The sequence below is a fragment of the Canis lupus genome, chromosome 10, assembly GCF_011100685.1.
Source record: "Canis lupus familiaris isolate Mischka breed German Shepherd chromosome 10, alternate assembly UU_Cfam_GSD_1.0, whole genome shotgun sequence".
NCBI classification, from domain to species: Eukaryota; Metazoa; Chordata; class Mammalia; order Carnivora; family Canidae; genus Canis; species Canis lupus.
In genome coordinates, this window is record NC_049231.1 from 62,336,951 (window position 1) to 62,356,933 (window position 19,983).

General features: G+C 36.8%; 2 protein-coding genes across 11 annotated transcripts in view; both read right to left on the bottom strand.

The window, feature by feature from the left end:
* PUS10 (pseudouridine synthase 10) overlaps positions 1-19,983 on the bottom strand; it is a 74,447-nt gene that overhangs the window by 15,773 nt on the left and 38,691 nt on the right. For all 10 annotated transcript variants that reach the window (XR_005366100.1, XM_038551351.1, XM_038551346.1 and 7 more), the window contains 7 exons: positions 14,569-14,603; positions 10,317-10,428; positions 7,954-8,015; positions 7,624-7,669; positions 5,394-5,458; positions 3,976-4,061; positions 2,767-2,892 (listed from right to left, as the gene is read on the bottom strand). Coding sequence is in view for 9 of the 10 variants with exons in the window: in XM_038551351.1 (XP_038407279.1) it covers positions 2,767-2,892; positions 3,976-4,061; positions 5,394-5,458; positions 7,624-7,669; positions 7,954-8,015; positions 10,317-10,428; positions 14,569-14,603 (532 nt within the window). In the remaining variant the exon portion in view is untranslated. The remainder of the gene's footprint in view (positions 1-2,766; positions 2,893-3,975; positions 4,062-5,393; positions 5,459-7,623; positions 7,670-7,953; positions 8,016-10,316; positions 10,429-14,568; positions 14,604-19,983) is intronic.
* LOC119876737 (ribonucleoside-diphosphate reductase subunit M2-like) lies at positions 14,827-17,777 on the bottom strand. Its single transcript, XM_038551354.1, is given in 2 exon segments — positions 14,827-17,656; positions 17,658-17,777. Coding segments are annotated over 2 exon segments (1,182 nt in total). The 5' UTR covers positions 17,763-17,777; the 3' UTR covers positions 14,827-16,579.

Genomic DNA, 19,983 nt, shown 5'->3' on the forward strand with positions numbered 1-19,983 from the left:
CTCTCTCTCTCTGTGACTATCATAAATAAATAAAAAATTTAAAAAATTAAAAAAAGAAAAGGAAATATATGTTTAAAATTTGGCTTTCTTTTTTTTTTTTTTTTTTTAACGATTTTATTTTTAAGTAATTTCTACACCAAAGTGGGGCTGGAACTCACAACCCTGAGACTAAGAGTTGCATATTCTATGGACTAAGCCACCCAAGTGTCTAGGTTGAGATTTCTAAATTCACATTATGCCTTGTCTTATCTCCCTAATCCTGAGCAAAAGGCTCAAAGGGATAGATATTTCAAAAATATCTAAAAATACAAGTGCAAGAATCAGGAACTATCAGCAGTTCAGCTGGTCTGTAGCAGCCATCATACCCAGGACAGACAGATGATGGGATTGACAAATGAGCAGAGGCCAGAGGACAAAGGACTCAGAAGATCAAGTTCAGTAGTTTGGACTTTTATCCTGTATGTAGTCACTGGCAAGTTTTCAGCAGGGAAATAACATGACAGATATTCATTCAATAAGTGTAATAATAAATGGGTTAGGGGAAAATTTCTTTGACACATTTACTGTGAGAGTGTGTCTAAGTTTATTACTCACTAACTAGGGGATTAGCTAGTGGATAATATGATGTACCCATTTAAAAGTGACTGAGAAACAAATTTGTATTTCCCATTTGTATCTTAAGGAATCTTTATTTTTTAATTTGTATTTTTAAAAAACTTTACTTGACATAGAGAAGGCATGGGGGAGGGGGAGAGGGAATCTGAAGCCGACTCAGCACTGAGAACAGAGCCCAACACAGGACCCGATCCCACAGCCATGAGGCTATGACCTGAGACAAAAACAAGAGTCGAACGTTCAACCATCTGAGCCACTCAGGTGCTTCACGGGGAAGGAATCTTTATATAAGTAGCTAGAGTACTTCATATAATACTGCTTATATTCAAAGCTGTAAACCATTAGAGGTAAAACAATCAGAACCATCTTCCCAGAGCTGTCAAACATGAACCACAGAAATAACAAGTAATATATCTGAGATACGTAGGTTTAGCAAATTGATGCTACCGATCAGCCATTTCAAACAACAGGTTTTTATCCCCTAACAAGGAGCCAGTTAGCACAGAGGCTCAGCGGTCTGCTTTTTCTCAAGCAGCTCTTAATAAATTTAAGACACAATTACAGATGCTAAATACACAGTTTGCTTCATTTTCAGTTTGGGTATAATTTTTTCCCCCTCAAATGGAAAATGAAACCACGCTAACTTCATGAAAGATTTCAAGGGGGAAAAATACAGCTGGTTAGGAGCCTCCCAACAGCCCTATTGATAACGGGGGCTTCCTTGGGACCCAAATAATCAAAACTGAAATTTTCTTGAGTCATCTTATAGAAAGAGAGTAAGGGGGACCTAAAAAAGAGTTTGGAAGAGACTTTTTGGGCTAAAGTTTGATTTTCACATCTTCATAATTTGGATAATGCTTATGAGATAACCAGTATGTAAATATTAAATAGGTAAAAGCTCATGCCAATATCCTAGAGTCTTGACTGCTTAGATTTTGGAAAATGTTAGGTTGCTAGGTTAATTTCTTCTTTATTCAGTAAACAATACTTTTTAAAAAATTTTTAAAAAATTTATTTATGATAGTCATACAGAGAGAGAGAGAGAGAGAGAGAGAGAGAGGCAGAGACATAGGCAGAGGGAGAAGAAGCAGGCTCCATGCACCGGGAGCCTGACGTGGGATTTGATCCCGGGTCCCCAGGATCGCGCCCTGGGCCAAAGGCAGGCGCCAAACTGCTGCGCCACCCAGGGATCCCTTCAGCAAACAATTCTTAAAGACCCTTAAAAAGAGGGTCCATGAACCCAATAGGCAACAACAAATTATAAGAAGGATGTAGTTTAAAGCGCTTCTCTTTCCTCTTGACAAGCCAGAGAGCTGGAAGGAACAACAACCATATCTCTTCTCAATCATCTGCTTGCCATTCCTAAAGCAGGCTTGTGTTAAGGTGTTTCAGAGAGAAGGGTAGATATCTAGTTGGTTCCTCAAAAAAGGTGTTCTAATTAGGCTAGGAGACCCACTTCCAAGTAAATCTTTATTTACTGCCTACAGTTTTTCCTGATGTACAACATGACTTTCTGCAACTCAAATCTTAGCCTCTTTCTTCTAGTCTAATCCTAGGTGAAATCACATCTATGCTGCCTGTGACCTGACAACCCTATTGAGACAAAGAAAATAAACCTGACAGTATCTGACTCATCCCACAAACCTGGGCTCATTAATACCTGGAAAATTAAAATACAACATACTATCATTAAATCTTTGTAAAATGATAGCTGTTGATCTATTTTCTCTAATCTTGAACTTTATCCCAGGACAGTTGAGCAGTTAAGATGGAAGCTCCACATCTGCCAATGATTATTTTTGAACAAGCACTACATGTGGAAGGTGTGTTTTAATTTCCTCATATTCCCCCAAAAGAGGCCAAGTCTCAGGTGTCCCAAGGTCAGAGCTCAAGTACCCTCACTTAAAATAGTTGCAATGGTTTTGAATTTGCTCAGGAAAGAATAGTCATCTTGAGAAAGGAAAGAAAAACTTGGCTCAAATCCAGCCTAAGTCAGAGGTGCTAGGACACGGTGAGCCCTGTTCATGGGAAGCTGCCAAGCAAGGAGACCAGATGTGGTGATTTACAAAATTTAGAAATCCTTCCTGCCACCCCCAAGAAATCTATTCATGAATTATAATGTGTTTAAAATATGAATATTATAACACTTACTCTCTGCTTTGAATACTGCCAAAAGATGATCTGAAATTAATTCTTCCACTGAAGATTCCAGCTTCCTTTCTCCATCAATTATCCAAGGAGTCTGTGGTAGATTCCTGGAATATTTATTGTATCTCCCTGCCAAAGAAACATAAGGTAGCCTGGATGGAACGGTACAATTAACACAATAAGATAAAACAACTATTTATTGAGTGCCAATATCCTAGGTGCCATGATATAAAACAATGCTTAGCCTTCAACTAACTTACAATCTAATTTGGGAAGCCAGCACATACACATATAAATACTTAAAAGATTTAAGATAACAGTAGAAGAGATGGCTAAAGATATGATATGAATCATCAAATGGGCTCTAAAGGAATGCTCAATAAATTTATTAATCTGATTGGCTGACTGAACAAGTTATAATATAGAACACACCAAGGATCATTACAAAAAAAAAAAAAAACAAACAAACAAAACAAAACAAAACAAAAAAAACAGCAACTACTGCTTTCACACCTGATTAATAATACTTTTAATGTAATACTCATTGGTGATAAAACATCCGAAGAGTTCAAATACAGGACATTTTGAAGTTTTTGTAATTAAAAAAACACCACAACCCTAACAATATGACTCACTGCTTTATGAATAAAGCTGCACTAATGGCAGGTAGCTTTTATTACCATGGGCCAAGGTATTATAGTTGAAACTAGAGAGCAATTTCATTTCAGTTATTACTGTGAAATAGATGTAGCTTTCAAAACAAAAACTATTTGCTAGATTACCTCTTGGGAAGGTCAATGTAACCTTTTTTTTTTTTTTTAAGGCAGAAGCTCAGTCTTCAGTCATTTTGCAGATAATATAATTATTTTTTCAAGTTTGCTTTCATGCTCTCTATGGCTACATTTCTCCTGATCAGTTTCGGGTCTCTGCATCTACCCATATTTCTATGGGTATTGGCCATCTCTGGTGGAAACTGTTAAAACCCGAGAAGCATCATTTCCCTTTGGCATGGCATTTTAAAGAACAGAACTTAAGTGGGCCTTAAGAACACCTAAAGACCTAAAATAAGCTTGGCTATCAGTCCTAGTCCTCAATTTAACTAGTCAGAACCTAATAATGAAAATAAGAAGGAAACAGAGGAGAAGTCACTTGAGTTTTTCAGAAAGGAGAGTAAGTTGACAGTGTAAGTATATTCTAGACTAAATGTTTTACCAGCCACAAAAACAGCACCATGAGCACACTCAATTTCAAGAACAGTGCATACAGCCTTTGGTGAGTTTGGAGGACAAGGAAACTGCCTGCAAAACAAAATAAATTTTACAGCTACTATTTTCCAGACATGATATCGAACCACATAACTAGGATGAATCAGCATTGTCTGAGATGCACAGAGCCCAAGTCTCTCGTGGACCAAGCCACTCCCTACCTTTAAGTTTCGGAATCATAAGCATCCTTCCAGCCTCACATACATTTTAATACATGAGAGTGGCACTAAGTAAATCAGGGCTCTGCTACCACCTTTCACTGAGGAGGCCTCATGTTCCCAGATGATCATTTCCAACAGCCTTGAGATTTGAGAAAAATACCTTGTATTTATGAAGTGGATTAGCCATTTAGCTATCTGTGAACACTTGGTGCCAGCTTACAAAGCCCTTAATCATTTGATTAACTACTCACAGGAGTAAGTCCCACCTAGGGGGATAGTCTCCACCATTTTTCTCTCTCTCTCTTTCTCATTCCAACTATGACCTCAGGGCCAGAAAAAGTGGAATGTGGCAGACTCTGACCTTTTAGCTAAGAAACTTCCATCCAACTGAAGACAGACAGGAAAGAGCAATGTATAGCTTAATTTTCTGGCTACCGTCTGGGAACTTCCAAAGCCATGGGCTGGAGTCTACCTATAAATGACTAGATATGGAGTTACTCCAAATGCTCGGCTTGAAAATGTCATTGTTTCCCAAGATGTCTTAGCAAAGAAATCACTTAGAAACCCAGAAACTATTGCTTGTAGAGACTAGCTAACTTTACTTTCTAAAATTTAATAGAAGTATTTCCATTTTCTGAGACTTGCTTTTAGTCAGTAAGATAAATAAAACCTTCTTCATAACTTCATTGTTTGAAATTTATTCAAGGATATTCTGGAAGGATAACTATGATAATATTTTATTAAATAAAATGAACACAATGAGAATTAAAATATAAGGTTTATTGTATTTCAGCATATTTTAACAAGTGAAGAACTCATGAGTCTTTTTCTCCCTCTTCTGGAGATGGATAATACTCAAAATGCAGGATGAGGGATGTATTGGGACCAGCTCTGGGCTGGAGAGTCAGGAACTCTGGCTCTAAGTCCACTCTACTACCCAGTTGATATCTTAGGCAAGTCAACTCCCTTAATATCCTCTCTTTGGATTTGATTTATAAATTCAAATACCAGTTCAACAAACATTTATTGAACACTACTATGTGCCAGGTACCGTGCCAGGGAGTGGGGATATAACAATGACTAAGACACAATTGTCACCCCTGAAATGCATCCAGTTTTGTTTTAGAGATAATCCAGATTATCTCTAACATTCCTTTTGTTCAAAAATTCCATGATACTTCCATGTTTCTATACTTCTACTTACTTGCGGAAATCCTCTTCTTTTATCTTATTCAACGCTTTCATAACTGCCATTCTAGTGAACACTGACTATATAAGGTAAAAATGATAAGAAAAGACATTTTATCACCCAGACAAGAAAACATCAGAGGTGAAACACAGAACATGGTTGGAGAAATTACATCATTTTAAACCATACTTACAGGAGACAAATACTTAATAGCTTCAAGAAAATAAAACATAAGCATTCATACTGTCAATTCTCCCCACAACTCCTTCCAATTTAGTCTATGTCCATAATACCAGGTAGATCTAGAAGAACAATTTAGCAGCAGGTTTCCAGGCTATGAAGTAAATAGAGCCAACCAGCCTGCCCTGGCATCTAGCGACTCATTATTACTCACCAGCCACAGAAAAATTAAACAAATTCATCTACAACAAATGACCCACACTGGACTTTTTAAGATAGAAAAGCCAAACCACATGGTAGATATACTAGAAGAAATTAGTGCATATATACATAGCTTACTATGATAAATCACAATTGTCTCTTCTGTTTTGAGAAATTACACTTGGCTATAAAGAGGCACAATGTAGGCACTTCAAGAGTTTATCAACAAATCAATGATTTCCTAAACCCCAAAATATAGAGTTAAAACTGAAAAATTAGTGCCTATTTGTTAAGATATGAAATCTTAAGCCTGAAAGAATCTCAAAAGGTCATTTAACTTGCTTCCAGCAACAAACACCTACACTACTGGCCAAATGATGTGGTGTCTCATGCTTTGACAAAAATTTCCTTATTCTATTATTTGGTGCTGATACTTGTGCATTTCCTCAAAGATAACAAAAACTGAAATAAGATCTTCAATATAAATATGGCTATAGGTCATTTAGACAGAGCCTTTCAATGGCATGGTAAAGCAATAAGCTGTAGTTGTGCTCAAGATGTTGAGCCCTCTAATTCACAAAGGCAGAGGAGCAGGGCCTGGACAGCAAGAACTCCCAGCCTATTGCTTCCAACTTAGAGCAACTTCATTTGTTACCCTCAGGGCACCAAACGAACACGGTAATGTTCTAGGTGTACCATGATGTGAGAAAGGTGGGAAGCAGCGCTTTAGGCGTTATCTGTATTTGTAATTATTTCTGCACAGGGCATTTGACAAATGTTACAGACTCTTCTCACCCACTCCCCCACCTCCTGCCCCATTCCCAGTTCCAAAAGGCTCAGCAATTAGTCAAAGCAAGAGTAAAGACCAACAGATGTATCTTTGGCAATGAACTTCTATATTTTTTAACAACCAAAAGGATATTAGTAAAACTAAGAATGCCTGAGTCTCTGCATAAAACCAGCTAAGTATCTGTGGCATGAAAGCTTCCCATGATCATTGCCATGCCATTCTATCTTGGCATAGTAGAAACTAGAAGTACATGCTAACTAATTTGCTCATTAACATGCTCAAGACCAGCTCACATCAAATAAAGGAAAGTCAGAATAAAATGACCTTTTGCAAATGTAGCCTGAAATTGGCCATATTAATTCAGACTGTCTTAAGTAAAATAATTTATTTTGGATTATATTTCTTAAATACTAATTCCTAGAAAATGAATATTAGACAAAATTTGGAATGCTAACAATTTTTTTAAAGATTTATTTATTTACTTATTTACTTATTTACTTATTTATTTATTTATTTATTTATTTATTTATTTATTTATTTATTTATTTATGATAGACACAGAGAGAGAGACAGAGAGAGGCAGAGACACAGGCAGAGGGAGAAGCAGGCTCCATGCCAGGAGCCCGAAGTGGGACTCGATCCCGGGACTCCAGGATTGCGCCCTGGGCCAAAGGCAGGTGCCAAACCACTGAGCCACCCAGGGATCCCCGGAATGCTAACAATTAACATGGATTTTCCACAATGATGTAATTTTGAGATTAAAACCTAAAAGTCAAATTTCCCCCAAATGGGTAACAGTAACATCATTGAAACACTGCTTCTAAATTTAACACCAGGGAAACAAGCCAGACAGTGACACAAATATGAGATAGTTTGTGTTATGACTTCCTAGCTAGAGGCAAAGGTGTTTAGAGTTGAAAAAAATAAAAAAATAAATGTAGCAAATAGAAATATTTAAAGAACGATTCTTAGTATAATACACTGCCAGCATTTCTAACGGATATTATTTTGTTGTTAATTTGAATATTCAGCTCAGACAAAACTCAATAAAGAATAAAAAGAAGGAATCCTTACCTGTTTGTTTTTTGCTGGCTTGAAGCACTCTGGGCATATCGCACGTCTAAGTAAAATTCAAGTTAATAAAAAAAAGTCAATCAATTTATTTTGGGGTGAATGTAATTCAAATATATTTCATATATATATGAAACTCAAGATATCAGGAGTAGACAAAATGAATCCCTATACTAGCTGTGCTGGTATGCCTACACCCTTATATTAGCACATTTTAAACCTTAGACATGACAAATTCTGATATGCTCACTACAAAGAGGAATACTATTTCATGAAAACCAGAAAGCATTAACATTGTTATACAATTGACATTGTTGTTTAGTAGCAACTTACAGGAAGTGGCAATCCTCAACTGTTTCTGGGTGAGCAAAGACCACACTTACTTCAAACAAGCTCTAAAAATTATAAAGAGAGTTTAAAAATGAGCAAAAGGAAACCAACATCTAACCACTTACGAATGGAAATAGAAATTGACTCTCAAAGACTGGCTCAGAAAGAGTGACAAGGAAAACTGGAAATACTACTGTTCTCAAATCAGCTTGTTCACAGGACAGGGGGAAGGAAATAGTTTTGTTTTTTGTTTTTTTACTTCTATAGCTCAATCACTAGTGATTCTACCAAAAAAAATTTTTTCTAACAAATTTAAAATAAATTTGTAATGATTTATGTGCATGTATATGAATTTGATGTGAAGATGAAAGAGAATTCAGGGAACTGGAAAGAGATAACCGAAAGAAAAATTATTCCTGTTAATACTATGATTAGAATTATTAGCAAAGCAAAAGCATTTTATACACATGCTTAAAATTAAAATCTCTGTGGGAGCCTTTATTTTTATTTTTATTTTTTTATGATGCTTTAAGAACTCAAACTTCCTAGTGGCTTTGAGTTTCAAAAGAGAGTTCTTAATTTTCTATTACAAAAATGATACATACAAATTATAAAATAATCAAACAGAATGGAGTTTTTTTTTTTTTTAAGATTTTATTTATTTATTCATGATAGTCACACAGAGAGAGAGAGAGACAGAGAGGCAGAGACACAGGCAGAGGGAGAAGCAGGCTCCATGCAGGGAGCCCGACGTGGGATTCGATCCCGGGTCTCCAGGATCGTGCCCTGGGCCAAAGGCAGGCGCCAAACCGCTGCGCCACCCAGGGATCCCCAGAATGGAGTTTTAATCCCACACCACTGAGGTAGAATGTAGTAACAGTTTGGTGTATTTCTTTCTGGCATTTTTATGAATATAAACATAAACATATATACTTCTTAGGATATTAAACATACTTTTGGAAAATTGCTTTACTTAGTGAAGATTATGTTGTGGACATCTTTTCATCTTTTCAACTCTAGGGACTGTTGGACATTTAAGTTGTAAACTTTTCTGTTATTAAAAAATTCTACAATGAACATCCTTGCATACAAAAAAAAGCACAATTTCATACTCTATATATATTAATCTCCATAGAGAACAAAATTCCACATTGAGAAAAACAATAAATGCCATAGCATGTAACAATTTTATCTTTTATTATTTCTGTATATATTGATTGCATTAGATTGTCAACAAGCTTATTAGCTACTCTAGAATCACAATACTGAATACCTAAATTTCTTTTTGCTCTCTAATTTACAAAGTAAAATTAAAGACACTGCTTTTACTCAAGAAAACTTCACTCACTGTGAATCTATTAGACCACTGTTGCATCTTTTGTTTTCTATTTTCTGTTCTCACTGGTTTGACATGTAAAATTACTTGTACTTCAAAACTGAAGTTTGAGGTAAAAATATTTTGCATCAATGACTTCTCTAATTTCCAAAGTACTTTCATTACCTCATTTCCCCTCCATATATGTGTGAAGTGGTTTTATTCTCTATTCTGTCAGTATTCAGTTTAAAAGACAGAATTTATTCTTACTAACAGAGGGAAACAGAGCTATATAATTTTGAATGGTGAAAAAATTTTTTAAATTATTTATCTTTGAAAGATGGGTTTGTGATTTTACTTGAATAGAGGTGTGTCTGATAGTCATGGAATTTCCTTCAAGCACAGTGATGAAGCAATGAGGCTATACTATTAAAATCTAATTTAAGATGAGCTGGGAATATATCCTGTTTCCACATGCCTAAAATTCAGTCCATTCTGGAGACTGAGGCAAGGTCCATTCTGGAACAGGGGAGATGGTTAAGTGGTCTAGTTTCAAAGGCAGTCTTTACCTAAAATTAAATAGAGGGACTTGAGATACCAACAAGGTGGGAGAAATTGAACCCATGTTCACTGTAGTTGATTGATTATATTTGAAAACAAGATTAGCCACAGATAACCAAATTTAAATAGTCTAGAGTTGACTCTATACTTATTCATAGTTACTTATATATTGCTTTTTATCAGTATATGTCTCTCTCCAATTAAACTATAAACATATTAAAGGCTCAGATTTAATTCTAATCTTTTAAAGTCAGTTAGGGTACACAACATTTGTTACACTCATAAGTGTCTTAGATCACAAAGGAGTCTTAAAAAAATAAAATCTTTCTCAATTTAAGACGGCTGGAAATTAATATTTTAAAAGCTTAAAAATTCTCCATTGAGTTATTTAAAGAGAAGATTTTTTTTTGGCTAATCAATACTCTGCCATATAATGAAGTAAAACTGGTAAAACCAGAGATTGAAATTGACGATGTTAATGACCCAATACCTTTCCATCAATGGGAACACCCAGTTCCTCTGAAAACAGGGGGTGAGTTATCCATTTGTAGGCTTCTTTTAGCTGCACTATATCATTTCTTCCCAGCGACAGACTCTGCTTTCTGAATAACATAAAAATTAATTCACTGACATGAAAAATTTCACTTTTTCTAATAAAGGCAAGAATTTATGCAATTATTTTAAAATATTAATTGATTGCCTACTATGTCCCAGGCACTATTTTACACATTAGATAGAAAGCAGAGAACAAGCAGACAAAAATTCCTCAGCTCATGGACCTTATAATCTAGTAGAATCTAAAAACAGCTTTTTAATATGGTATATAAAACAGTTTTCAAACTCCAAAGACAAAAGTGTACTAAGGAGTATTTCTGAGCCACCACTGCCAGATTCCAGGATTTACACATCAGAAGCCAGTAAGGTAGAACAGAAGGGATTGTTTATCACTCAGAAACAACACTGTGTATTACAATAATCTCATCCAGACTAAAAAGGTTTGTATCTACTTTCTTCCTGATAATGTGGCTTACTTTTGGGAAGTCAATGTAAAAGCTATACTTAACTGTCCAAGAAGAAACATTAAATCCTAAAGTATCAATGTGCTAAAACGCTTATCAATTTAACATAAGAAAAATGTCTGAATAAAATTCTGACATTCCTCCCAAATCTATTCATGAACCAACAAATAGGTTTGGGAGAGTCTCAGTTATGATCTCTAGGTTTTAGTTTGTAACCTAAAATTGTTATAGAAAGGAACTGAAGAGGGTGCCTAACTGGCTTAGTTGGTAGAGCATGTGACTCTTGATCACAGGGTCATGAGTTGAAGCCCCACATTGGGCATGGAGCCTACCAAAAATAAATATTTAAAAAGGAAGTAATTGAAGTAAAAAGAAAGAAAAACATGCATGGTATGATATTACTAAAACTGCTTTGCTATGCTGAGAATACTATGATATCACTAATGAATTAACAAGTCCACATCATTCAAATAATTAAAATGACAAATCGGTCTTATGGCTATATATAGGTCTGCTTTTAACAAAAGAGATGGTAGGACCAACTTGTGAATCATTTTTTCTATGTCCAATTTCACAGAAATGACTACTTGTATCAAATATTCATTGTAATTTAATTCTTGAAGACAAAATGTCACTACTAACTGCAGGTAGAAAACAAAAAGTAAGTTAGCTAATGGCTAAATTTAATTGATCTAAAAAATATATAAAGTTGACTTTCCTCTAAGAACACAAATTAACAAATAGTTGATGTACATATTCTATATCCAGCTAAGAGTATATAACTGGTTACACAGAATGCTTTCATATGCTTTGGTATTGTAGTTTATGATGAAATACCCAGATAAACCCTATATCTGACAAATAATCAAATTACTCTCTACATTCAAGAACTTTTTGAAACACTGTTTGAGCTTCTTAAACTGTTCTTAATTCTCTATCAGAAACATTTTAAGCATTTTATTTTATTTTTTTAAAGATTGTATTTATTCATGACAGAGAGAGAGAGAGAGAGAGAGAGGCAGAGACACAGGCAGAGGGAGAAGCAGGCACCATGCAGGGAGCCTGATGTGGGACTCGATCCCGGATCTCTAAGGATTACACCCCAGGCTGAAGGTGGCGCTAAACCGCTGGGCCACTGGGGCTGACCCATTTTAAGTATTTTAAAAGACTATCTTGATATTGTATCAAGAGTTCAGTGATATTTGCATAAAATAGCATCACAGTTGAAAAGTAATTAATGTATGAGAACACATTTTAAAGGATAAAAAGTTGAAATAGAAAACACAAGGATAGAAAACTATTTAAACATTCTTTAGACTCTAGAGAGTAAAAGGGTTGCAGCAAAAACCAATCCTAAATATGGGTTAAGGGATCCCTGGGTGGCTCAACTGTTTAGCGCCACCTTTGGCCCAGCGTGTGATCCTGGAGTCCCGGGATCAGGTCCCACACTGGGCTCCTGCATGGAGCCTGCTTCTCCCTCTGGCTGTGTCTCTGCCTCTCTCTCTGTGTCTCTCATGAATAAATAAATAAAATCTTTAAAAAAATGCTAAATATGGGTTAAAACATTATTCATGTATTTAAGAAAACTGGTATTTTAAATCCTTCATAGTCTTTGAAATATATTTAGACACCTTAGTCCAGTTTAAAAAACAAAATAAAACTATAGGTATTTTTTCCTTCCAGAGAAAAGGGCTAGTAGAAAGAGGTTAATAGACATCTTGGAAACCTTAACCTTCTAAACAAGACAAAAATTTAACACTTAAAATGCCAGATTTTCTTCCCTTTTTTTTTTTTTTAAGATTTATTTATTTATTTATTTATTCATGAGAAACACAGAGAGAGACACAGGCAGAGGGAGAAGCAGGCTCTCTCCGCAGAGAGCCTGATGTGGGGCTTGGTCTGGGGATCCGGGATCGCGCCCTGAGCCCAAGGCAGACAATCAACCACTGAGCCACCAGGCATCCCAAAATGCCAGATTTTCAATCCTATAAATTCAATGTGCCTTACTAACTTTTCTAATATAATTTCGGGAGTTTTCACAGAGGTCCTTAGCATATCCCTGATGGTCCTAGAGGAGTTAGTAGTCACTGAGGTAAATTCAGTCCCAATTGAGTAGTCAGTAACTACATTTCCCTCTCTCCCCTGTCAGGTAACTACTGATGAGGATACCAACTGCAATCACTTTTGCTATAGATACAACATGACAACCATTCCAGAGGAAAGATAAACCAAAATATCCGAGCACAATTAATTTTTCTAAATTCTTTGAATCTAAATTCTTTGAATTTCTAAATTCTTTGAATTCCTTAATGGCAATTCCTCTACAATATATTTTTTAAATTTTATTTATTCATGAGACACACAAAGAGAGAAGCAGAGACACAGGCAGAGGGAGAAGCAGGCTCCTTGGGGGAGCCTGATGTGGGACTCGATCCCAGGACCCCAGAATCATGGTCTGGGTCAAAGGCAGATGCTCAACCACTGAGCCACCCAGGTGTGTCCTTCTCTACAATATTTTGAATGTAGAATGAACTACAGATACTGAGGGAAAAGATTAGTACTTGCTATTTTTTCTGTGCCAGTATCTCTATATCAAACAGGATCTTTTGGAAGAGCTAAACTTAGTTTGAAATTCTTCAATAAAGAATACAGCAGCAACTCACAACCAATGTCGATGAGAACTGGAAACATGCCTTGGCTATGCTAAGAAATTTCTCAAACATAGGATCAAATTTTATTATGCCAGAATCACAAGCATTTGAGACTAATTTAACATAACCTAACTAAACCCCAAAACCTTGGATAGATATGCTGCTATTACCATTTCAGAAAAGCAGATGTGAAATCGAAAATAAACAAAAAAGCCAAATCAATTACTTTTTAAAACCAAACAAGATTATAATACAGAAATCTATACTTCTCTCTGTGCTTTTCTCTCCAGAGTACACAGGAATCTTCCAGTAGTCACATGGCCCCTTTTTTATATTGGTATAGAATATTTAGTTTCAAAATCCAAAAAGGTCTGGAAAATTAAAGATTTTTTTCTTAACTCAGTTGGCAACCTAACACTGACTTGAACATGTGAGGCTGTTTGGAGACTTTGTGTAACAGGCTTAGTGTGAATATTCATGTTTCACTGCAGAAATATTAACGTGTTTGATTATGGAGTACCACCTCAAACCATGGAGGGAAGGGGTATGTTAAATATGGTATTTCATACCAGATACATTTCTAAAATCTAAAAAAATTCTCAATTCTAAAACACATTTGGTCCCCAAGAGTTTCAGATAAAGGACTGTGGACTGTCTATACCCAGATAAACTCACTGTTGTTCTGCTGTAAGTAGGATTTTACTTTATCTTTCATAGTGTAGTTTTATAATTTAATTTCTAAGACTAGTATAAAATTTATTCTTTTATAATAGGTTGCCAAGTTACATTATATAAGCACCTAATGTATAAATATAAAATATGTACTTACATTCATTTAAATCTACAAAACAATGAATCCACTTTAATAGAATATCAATAATATGCCATTCAAATAAACTGATTAAACAAGGTTGACACCTAAATTCATAAAATAATTTTTTTTTTCTGTTAATCTCTCTAGGAGCTAGTGAACTTCCTTTTAAAAGAGATAGTAGTAGTAAAAGTACTTGAAGATTCAGGTAGCTTTTATTTAAATGATCAATTTAAATTACTTACCTACCTAATTACTTACCCCATTTCCTGTTTTACCAGCAACGATGTAGCATGCTGTAAGCAATTTAGTCACACCCGGAAAAAGAGAAAAGGAGGAAAATGTTCATTGAAATGAAGTTCCAGTATCATTACTAAAGTACTTAAAAATTTGTTAATCAAACTCTCCTCTTAGGGGAGGAGTTAATGTTCAGAAATGTGGCAATGATCTCATTGTCATTTAAAATCAGAAATGAGATAAGATGCCACTTTTCTTTTTTTTTTTTTTTTTTTTTTCGACTTCCGTCTGCACCCGACACGCGAGGCAAAAACGTTTATTCACCTTTGTGTTGCACAAGGGTAAGAACCACATTATCTAGATTCACTTCAGGTAACAATAATTTAAAAGACAGCCACCGTTACAGAAATTTTTAAATTGACTATTTGACAATTTATACAATAAATGAAGAAAACTGACAAAAAAACAGGTCAGTGATCACCCAACACAAAAAGACAGGTTAACAAATGTGGCCAAAGGATCAGTGCGTATCATCCACCACCTTCTCGTAACCTCCTGGCTGGGTTTTTTGTTTTTTTTTCTTTTTTTTTTTTTTTTGATGGGGAGGGAGAAAGCAGGGGTAACACAAAGACAGGTTGATTCAAACTAATCCTATTAAGTATATTATTTTATACTTCTTTCTAAAATTACTGTGTGAACAGAACCTGTATTAATATAGCTCATGCAACTCTAGTTTTCTACTGCAGGTCAGGAATCCAACAAGGTAATGCTCAGATTGAGGCAAAAGCTGGAAGTAAGTGCCCTGAAGACTATCTGCTCCAATCATGAACTGCACTAACTGAGCAATTATTTCAAAATATGAACCAGATATAAAAGAACAAAAAAACAGAAGAAATATCTAATTGAAAAAACATGTAGTAGACACAAATGGATTAGGTCAACATTACCTACTTACAAATTAGACCAAATCAGAGAAAATGCTCAACTTTCCGGGGAGCCAATTTCAGTTCTGGTTGTGCCACTTAATTGGAGCAAGATCCTAAGCGGGTCAATTCGTGCAAGGATTGATTTCAAAATCAATTTACAATATTATCTCAGACCCTACAGCTAAGGATCTAAGGATCTTCTTTCTATAAGAACTCAAGGTGGGGGAAAATGTGGTTTGAGAAATAAAAGGATGCTGATCCTCGCACACCCCCAGGCGACCAGCAGTCAGCCTACATCACACTTCAAGCTCTAATGATTTAATTGGAACCTCCTTTCCCCTCTTATCCACAATACTTGACCTGGCCTCCAAAATATAAAACACAACCTGCGTTTCTTCATGGCACCAAGTGGCTAATACCTAGGTATATGAAGGATTGACTTTAAAGTTGATTAAAGAGAACATCAATTCATTATAGAAAATAAACAGAAATAACATGCTTGATTCACACAGGTTTGATGGACTTTTTGGTTACCTAGTAAATTGCAAACTGGCTCCCATTAGTGGTCAATAGAATGCTCTGCATTTGGGCTAGAAACCAGATTAAGTTAAATCAAGCCTTTATTTCAACAGTACAAACTATGTTTATTTGTGTGTAAAGTGCCAGTTTTATATAAAAATCGGTACGTAAACTTAAAAATCTGCTTTGAAGCACAGAGGCTGACACCGCCCGAGGGCCTTAGACTAACTAATTAATCGTGCTAGATCAGACTCACTTGAGTCCCCACACTTTTGAGACCTGACTGCCACCAAGAGCCACTGTGAAGTCAGTGGACAGCCAGCCTGCCCGCAAAAGCCAAACACGGCCAATATCTTTCATTAAGAATCCGAGTAGCTTTTTGTCTATGCTTCTTTCTGGGTGAGACGACTAGCATTAACTGATCAACAGGCTTGCTTATGAGGTAGCTACACAGTTTTAACAATACTATTAATGAACGTTATGGATGATTCATGGTGTAGCTGGTTTGATACACTTCAAGTAGCTGATTTTTTTTTTTTTGGATGAGAAAGGGAAAAAAAAAAATCAGCAAAGAGCACATCTTCATTCACTTAGAAGTCAGCATCCAAGGTAAACGAATTCTCTGTTGGACTTGACATCACTCCCATCCTCTGATACTCGCCTACTCTCTTCTCAAAGAAGTTAGTCTTCCCTTCCAGTGAAATATTCTCCATAAAGTCAAATGGATTTTCTACTCTGAAAACCTTGCTAAAACCGAGCTCCAGCATAAGTCGGTCTGCCACGAATTCAATATACTGCTTCATTAACGTGCAATTCATCCCAATGAGCTTCACTGGCAAAGCCTCCGTGAGGAACTCCTGTTCTATCCTAACGGCATTGATAATTATTTCCTTCACCCTCTGCTCTGAAGGTTTGTGGACCAGGTGTTTGAACATCAGGCAGGCAAAGTCACAGTGTAAACCCTCATCTCTGCTAATAAGTTCATTGGAAAACGTGAGGCCAGGCATCAGGCCCCGTTTCTTGAGCCAGAATATTGACGCAAAAGAACCCGAAAAGAAGATTCCTTCCACGGCAGCAAAGGCCACAACCCGTTCTCCATAGGTAGCTTCTTTGTCCCCAATCCAACGCAAGGCCCAATCTGCCTTCTTCTTTACACAAGGCATCGTCTCAATGGCGTTGAAGAGAAATTCCCTTTCTTTGGAATCTTTAATATAAGTGTCAATGAGGAGACTATACATCTCAGAGTGGATGTTTTCCATGGCAATTTGGAAGCCATAGAAACAGCGGGCTTCCGTAATCTGAACTTCTTGGCTAAACCGCTCCACCAAGTTTTCATTTACTATGCCATCGCTCGCTGCAAAGAAAGCCAGAACATGGGATATAAAATATCTCTCCTCAGGCTTCAGGGATTCCCAGTGCTGAATGTCCTTGGAAAGATCCACCTCTTCGGCTGTCCAAAAGGAAGCCTCCGCTTTCTTATACATCTGCCAAATATCATGGTACTCGATAGGGAAGATGACAAAGCGACGGGGGTTTTCTCTCAGCAGTGGTTCCTCCTCCGCGCTGGGGGCAAGTACCTTAGTTTTCGGCTCGGCGGGCTCCTGGAAGATCCTCCGGGCGGTCTTGCTGGCCAGCACGCGGGTGCCGCTGAGGGCCGGGGGCGTGTTCCTCCTTGTCCGCCAGGCTGAGCCCCTTGAGGGGCGAGAGCTGGAGCTGCTGCTGCTGCTGCTGGGGGTCCGCGATGGTGGCGAGCGGGACGCGGACGGAGAGCATGGCGGCGGCAGGCGGGCTCGGCGGCGGCGGCGGCGCAGGTCCGGGGAAGATGCCACTTTTCAGTGCTGGGTTGCTTGTGGCCTAGGAACTCAACAGGGGTATCTTCCTCCTCCCTACAGATTTCTATCTCATTAATGAGGTATAAGTGTTTCACACAGGTAACTTACTTTTTTCTTAAAATATCTTCCTATTTCACAGACGAAGGCCAAAAGTGACCTAGGATATACTATGTCCCCCAAACAGAATTGAAGGCCTCAGTTTTGTGTTTTAATAGGGCTACCACATTTTTAACTCTAATTAATGATATCCACATGTAAGTGTTTAGAAGTAAAATGTAACAATATCTGTAACTCACTTCAGAATATAACAAAAAGATGAGTGGATGGATAAACTGATGACAAGATCTATAATAAAGGAAATATAGAAAAATAGTAATGACTATAGAATCTAGGTGGGTGTATGGGTGTTCACTGTACAATTCTTTCAACCTTCCTGTATACTGAAAAATTCTCAATATAAAATGTTAGAGAAAATGTTCTGGAAGAATTAATCAAAAACTGAAAAAAGTTGCTAAAATGGAGACAGTAACACCATCACAGTTATAAGGGTTAAATTCATATAAAATGCTTTACATAGTAAAGTATGTGACACGAAGATTTCTGTTTGCCAATAGGCTCCCAAAGCTGTCACTTTACAGAGAGCTAATGACATGTCCTACCTCAGTATATAGCATTTTGTGAACATGACAGGAGCATACATGTGTAAGTTGATAAAATACCGTATGTAGTCTCTGCATCACCTCTCACAAATGTGGCCATTCATTATTGCTCACATCTACCTCAAGATATGCCCCCCAACACACACACATACATGTTGTGGTTCATATGTAGAATCCTGTCCTTTTTTTTTTTAACTTCAAATGACCAGTAGGGCACTAGACACTTAAAGACTTGCAATCATTTGGAATTCTTAAGTGTATTACGTTGTTCAGACATGAGCCAAGCAGAATAAATTAATGACTGGTCAAATAAGAACTAGAACTGTTCCCAATGCCTAAACATCTCATCAGTACCTTCTGATTCAGTAGTTTGTTTACTTTGTAGCTCAACCTAATGCCACTGATAGTACTAAAAGACTCCATCCTTCTTTCCTTCCATTTACTCAAGCCCTCTTTAAAAAGGATATGGGCATGGTATAATAATACACAAATTATTAGGAGTCAGGAGATCTGGTTTTTAGGCTTTACTAAATTTCTGGCACTCAGTTTTTTTTTTAAGATTTTATTTATTCATGAGAGACAGAGAGAGAGAGAGAGAGGCAGAGACACAGGCAGAGGGAGAAGCAGGCTCCATGCAGGGAGCCTGACGTGGGATTCGATCCCAGGACCCCAGGATCATGCCCTGGGCCGAAGGCAGGCACTAAACCGCTGAGCCACCCAGGGATCCCCAGCACTCAGTTTTCTTATTGGGTAAAATGAAAGAGTTTGACTAAGATGAATGTAACTTAAACTATTCTGGATGGCTAAAGGTCACCATTAGTAGGAATTACTATACTGTTGGTTTTTTTTTTTTTTTTTTTTTTAAGATTTTATTTATTCATGAGAGACCCAGAGAGAGAGACGGAGGCAGAGACACAGGCAGAGGGAGAAGCAGGGATCCCCAGTATAACTGTTTTAGAATAGAGGCTATTAAGACTTATAGGACGTTAAGATTAAAGAAAAAAAATGTGAAGAATGATCTCCCCAAACTGAAACCTTATAGTCAATATTACCCCACCTTCCTCCAGCCTCCATACTTTAAGAGATCAATAAATATCTGTTTTCTTATCCATAAAGGGATATTAATATTCTCCTTGAAGGGAGATTGTGGGGATTTAACAAACTTGTATATGTAAGGAATCAAGTAAGATTCCTGGCATGTACCTAACAAATAGTTACCTATTACTGTCATTTTTAAAATTAAAACCTTAACTGCAATAAAATTACCATCCCTTAAAAGATTTACAAGACTTGGGATGCCTGGGTGGCTCAGCGGTTGAGCATCTGCCTTTGGTTCAGGTTGTGATCCCAGGTCCTGGGATTGAGTCCCACATGAGGCTCCCCACAGGGAGTCTGCTTCTCCCTCTGCCTATGTTTCTGCCTCTCTCTGTGTCTCTCATGAATAAATAAATAAAATCTTAAAAAAAAATTTACAAGACTTGAAATTTACAATCCTCTCCCTCA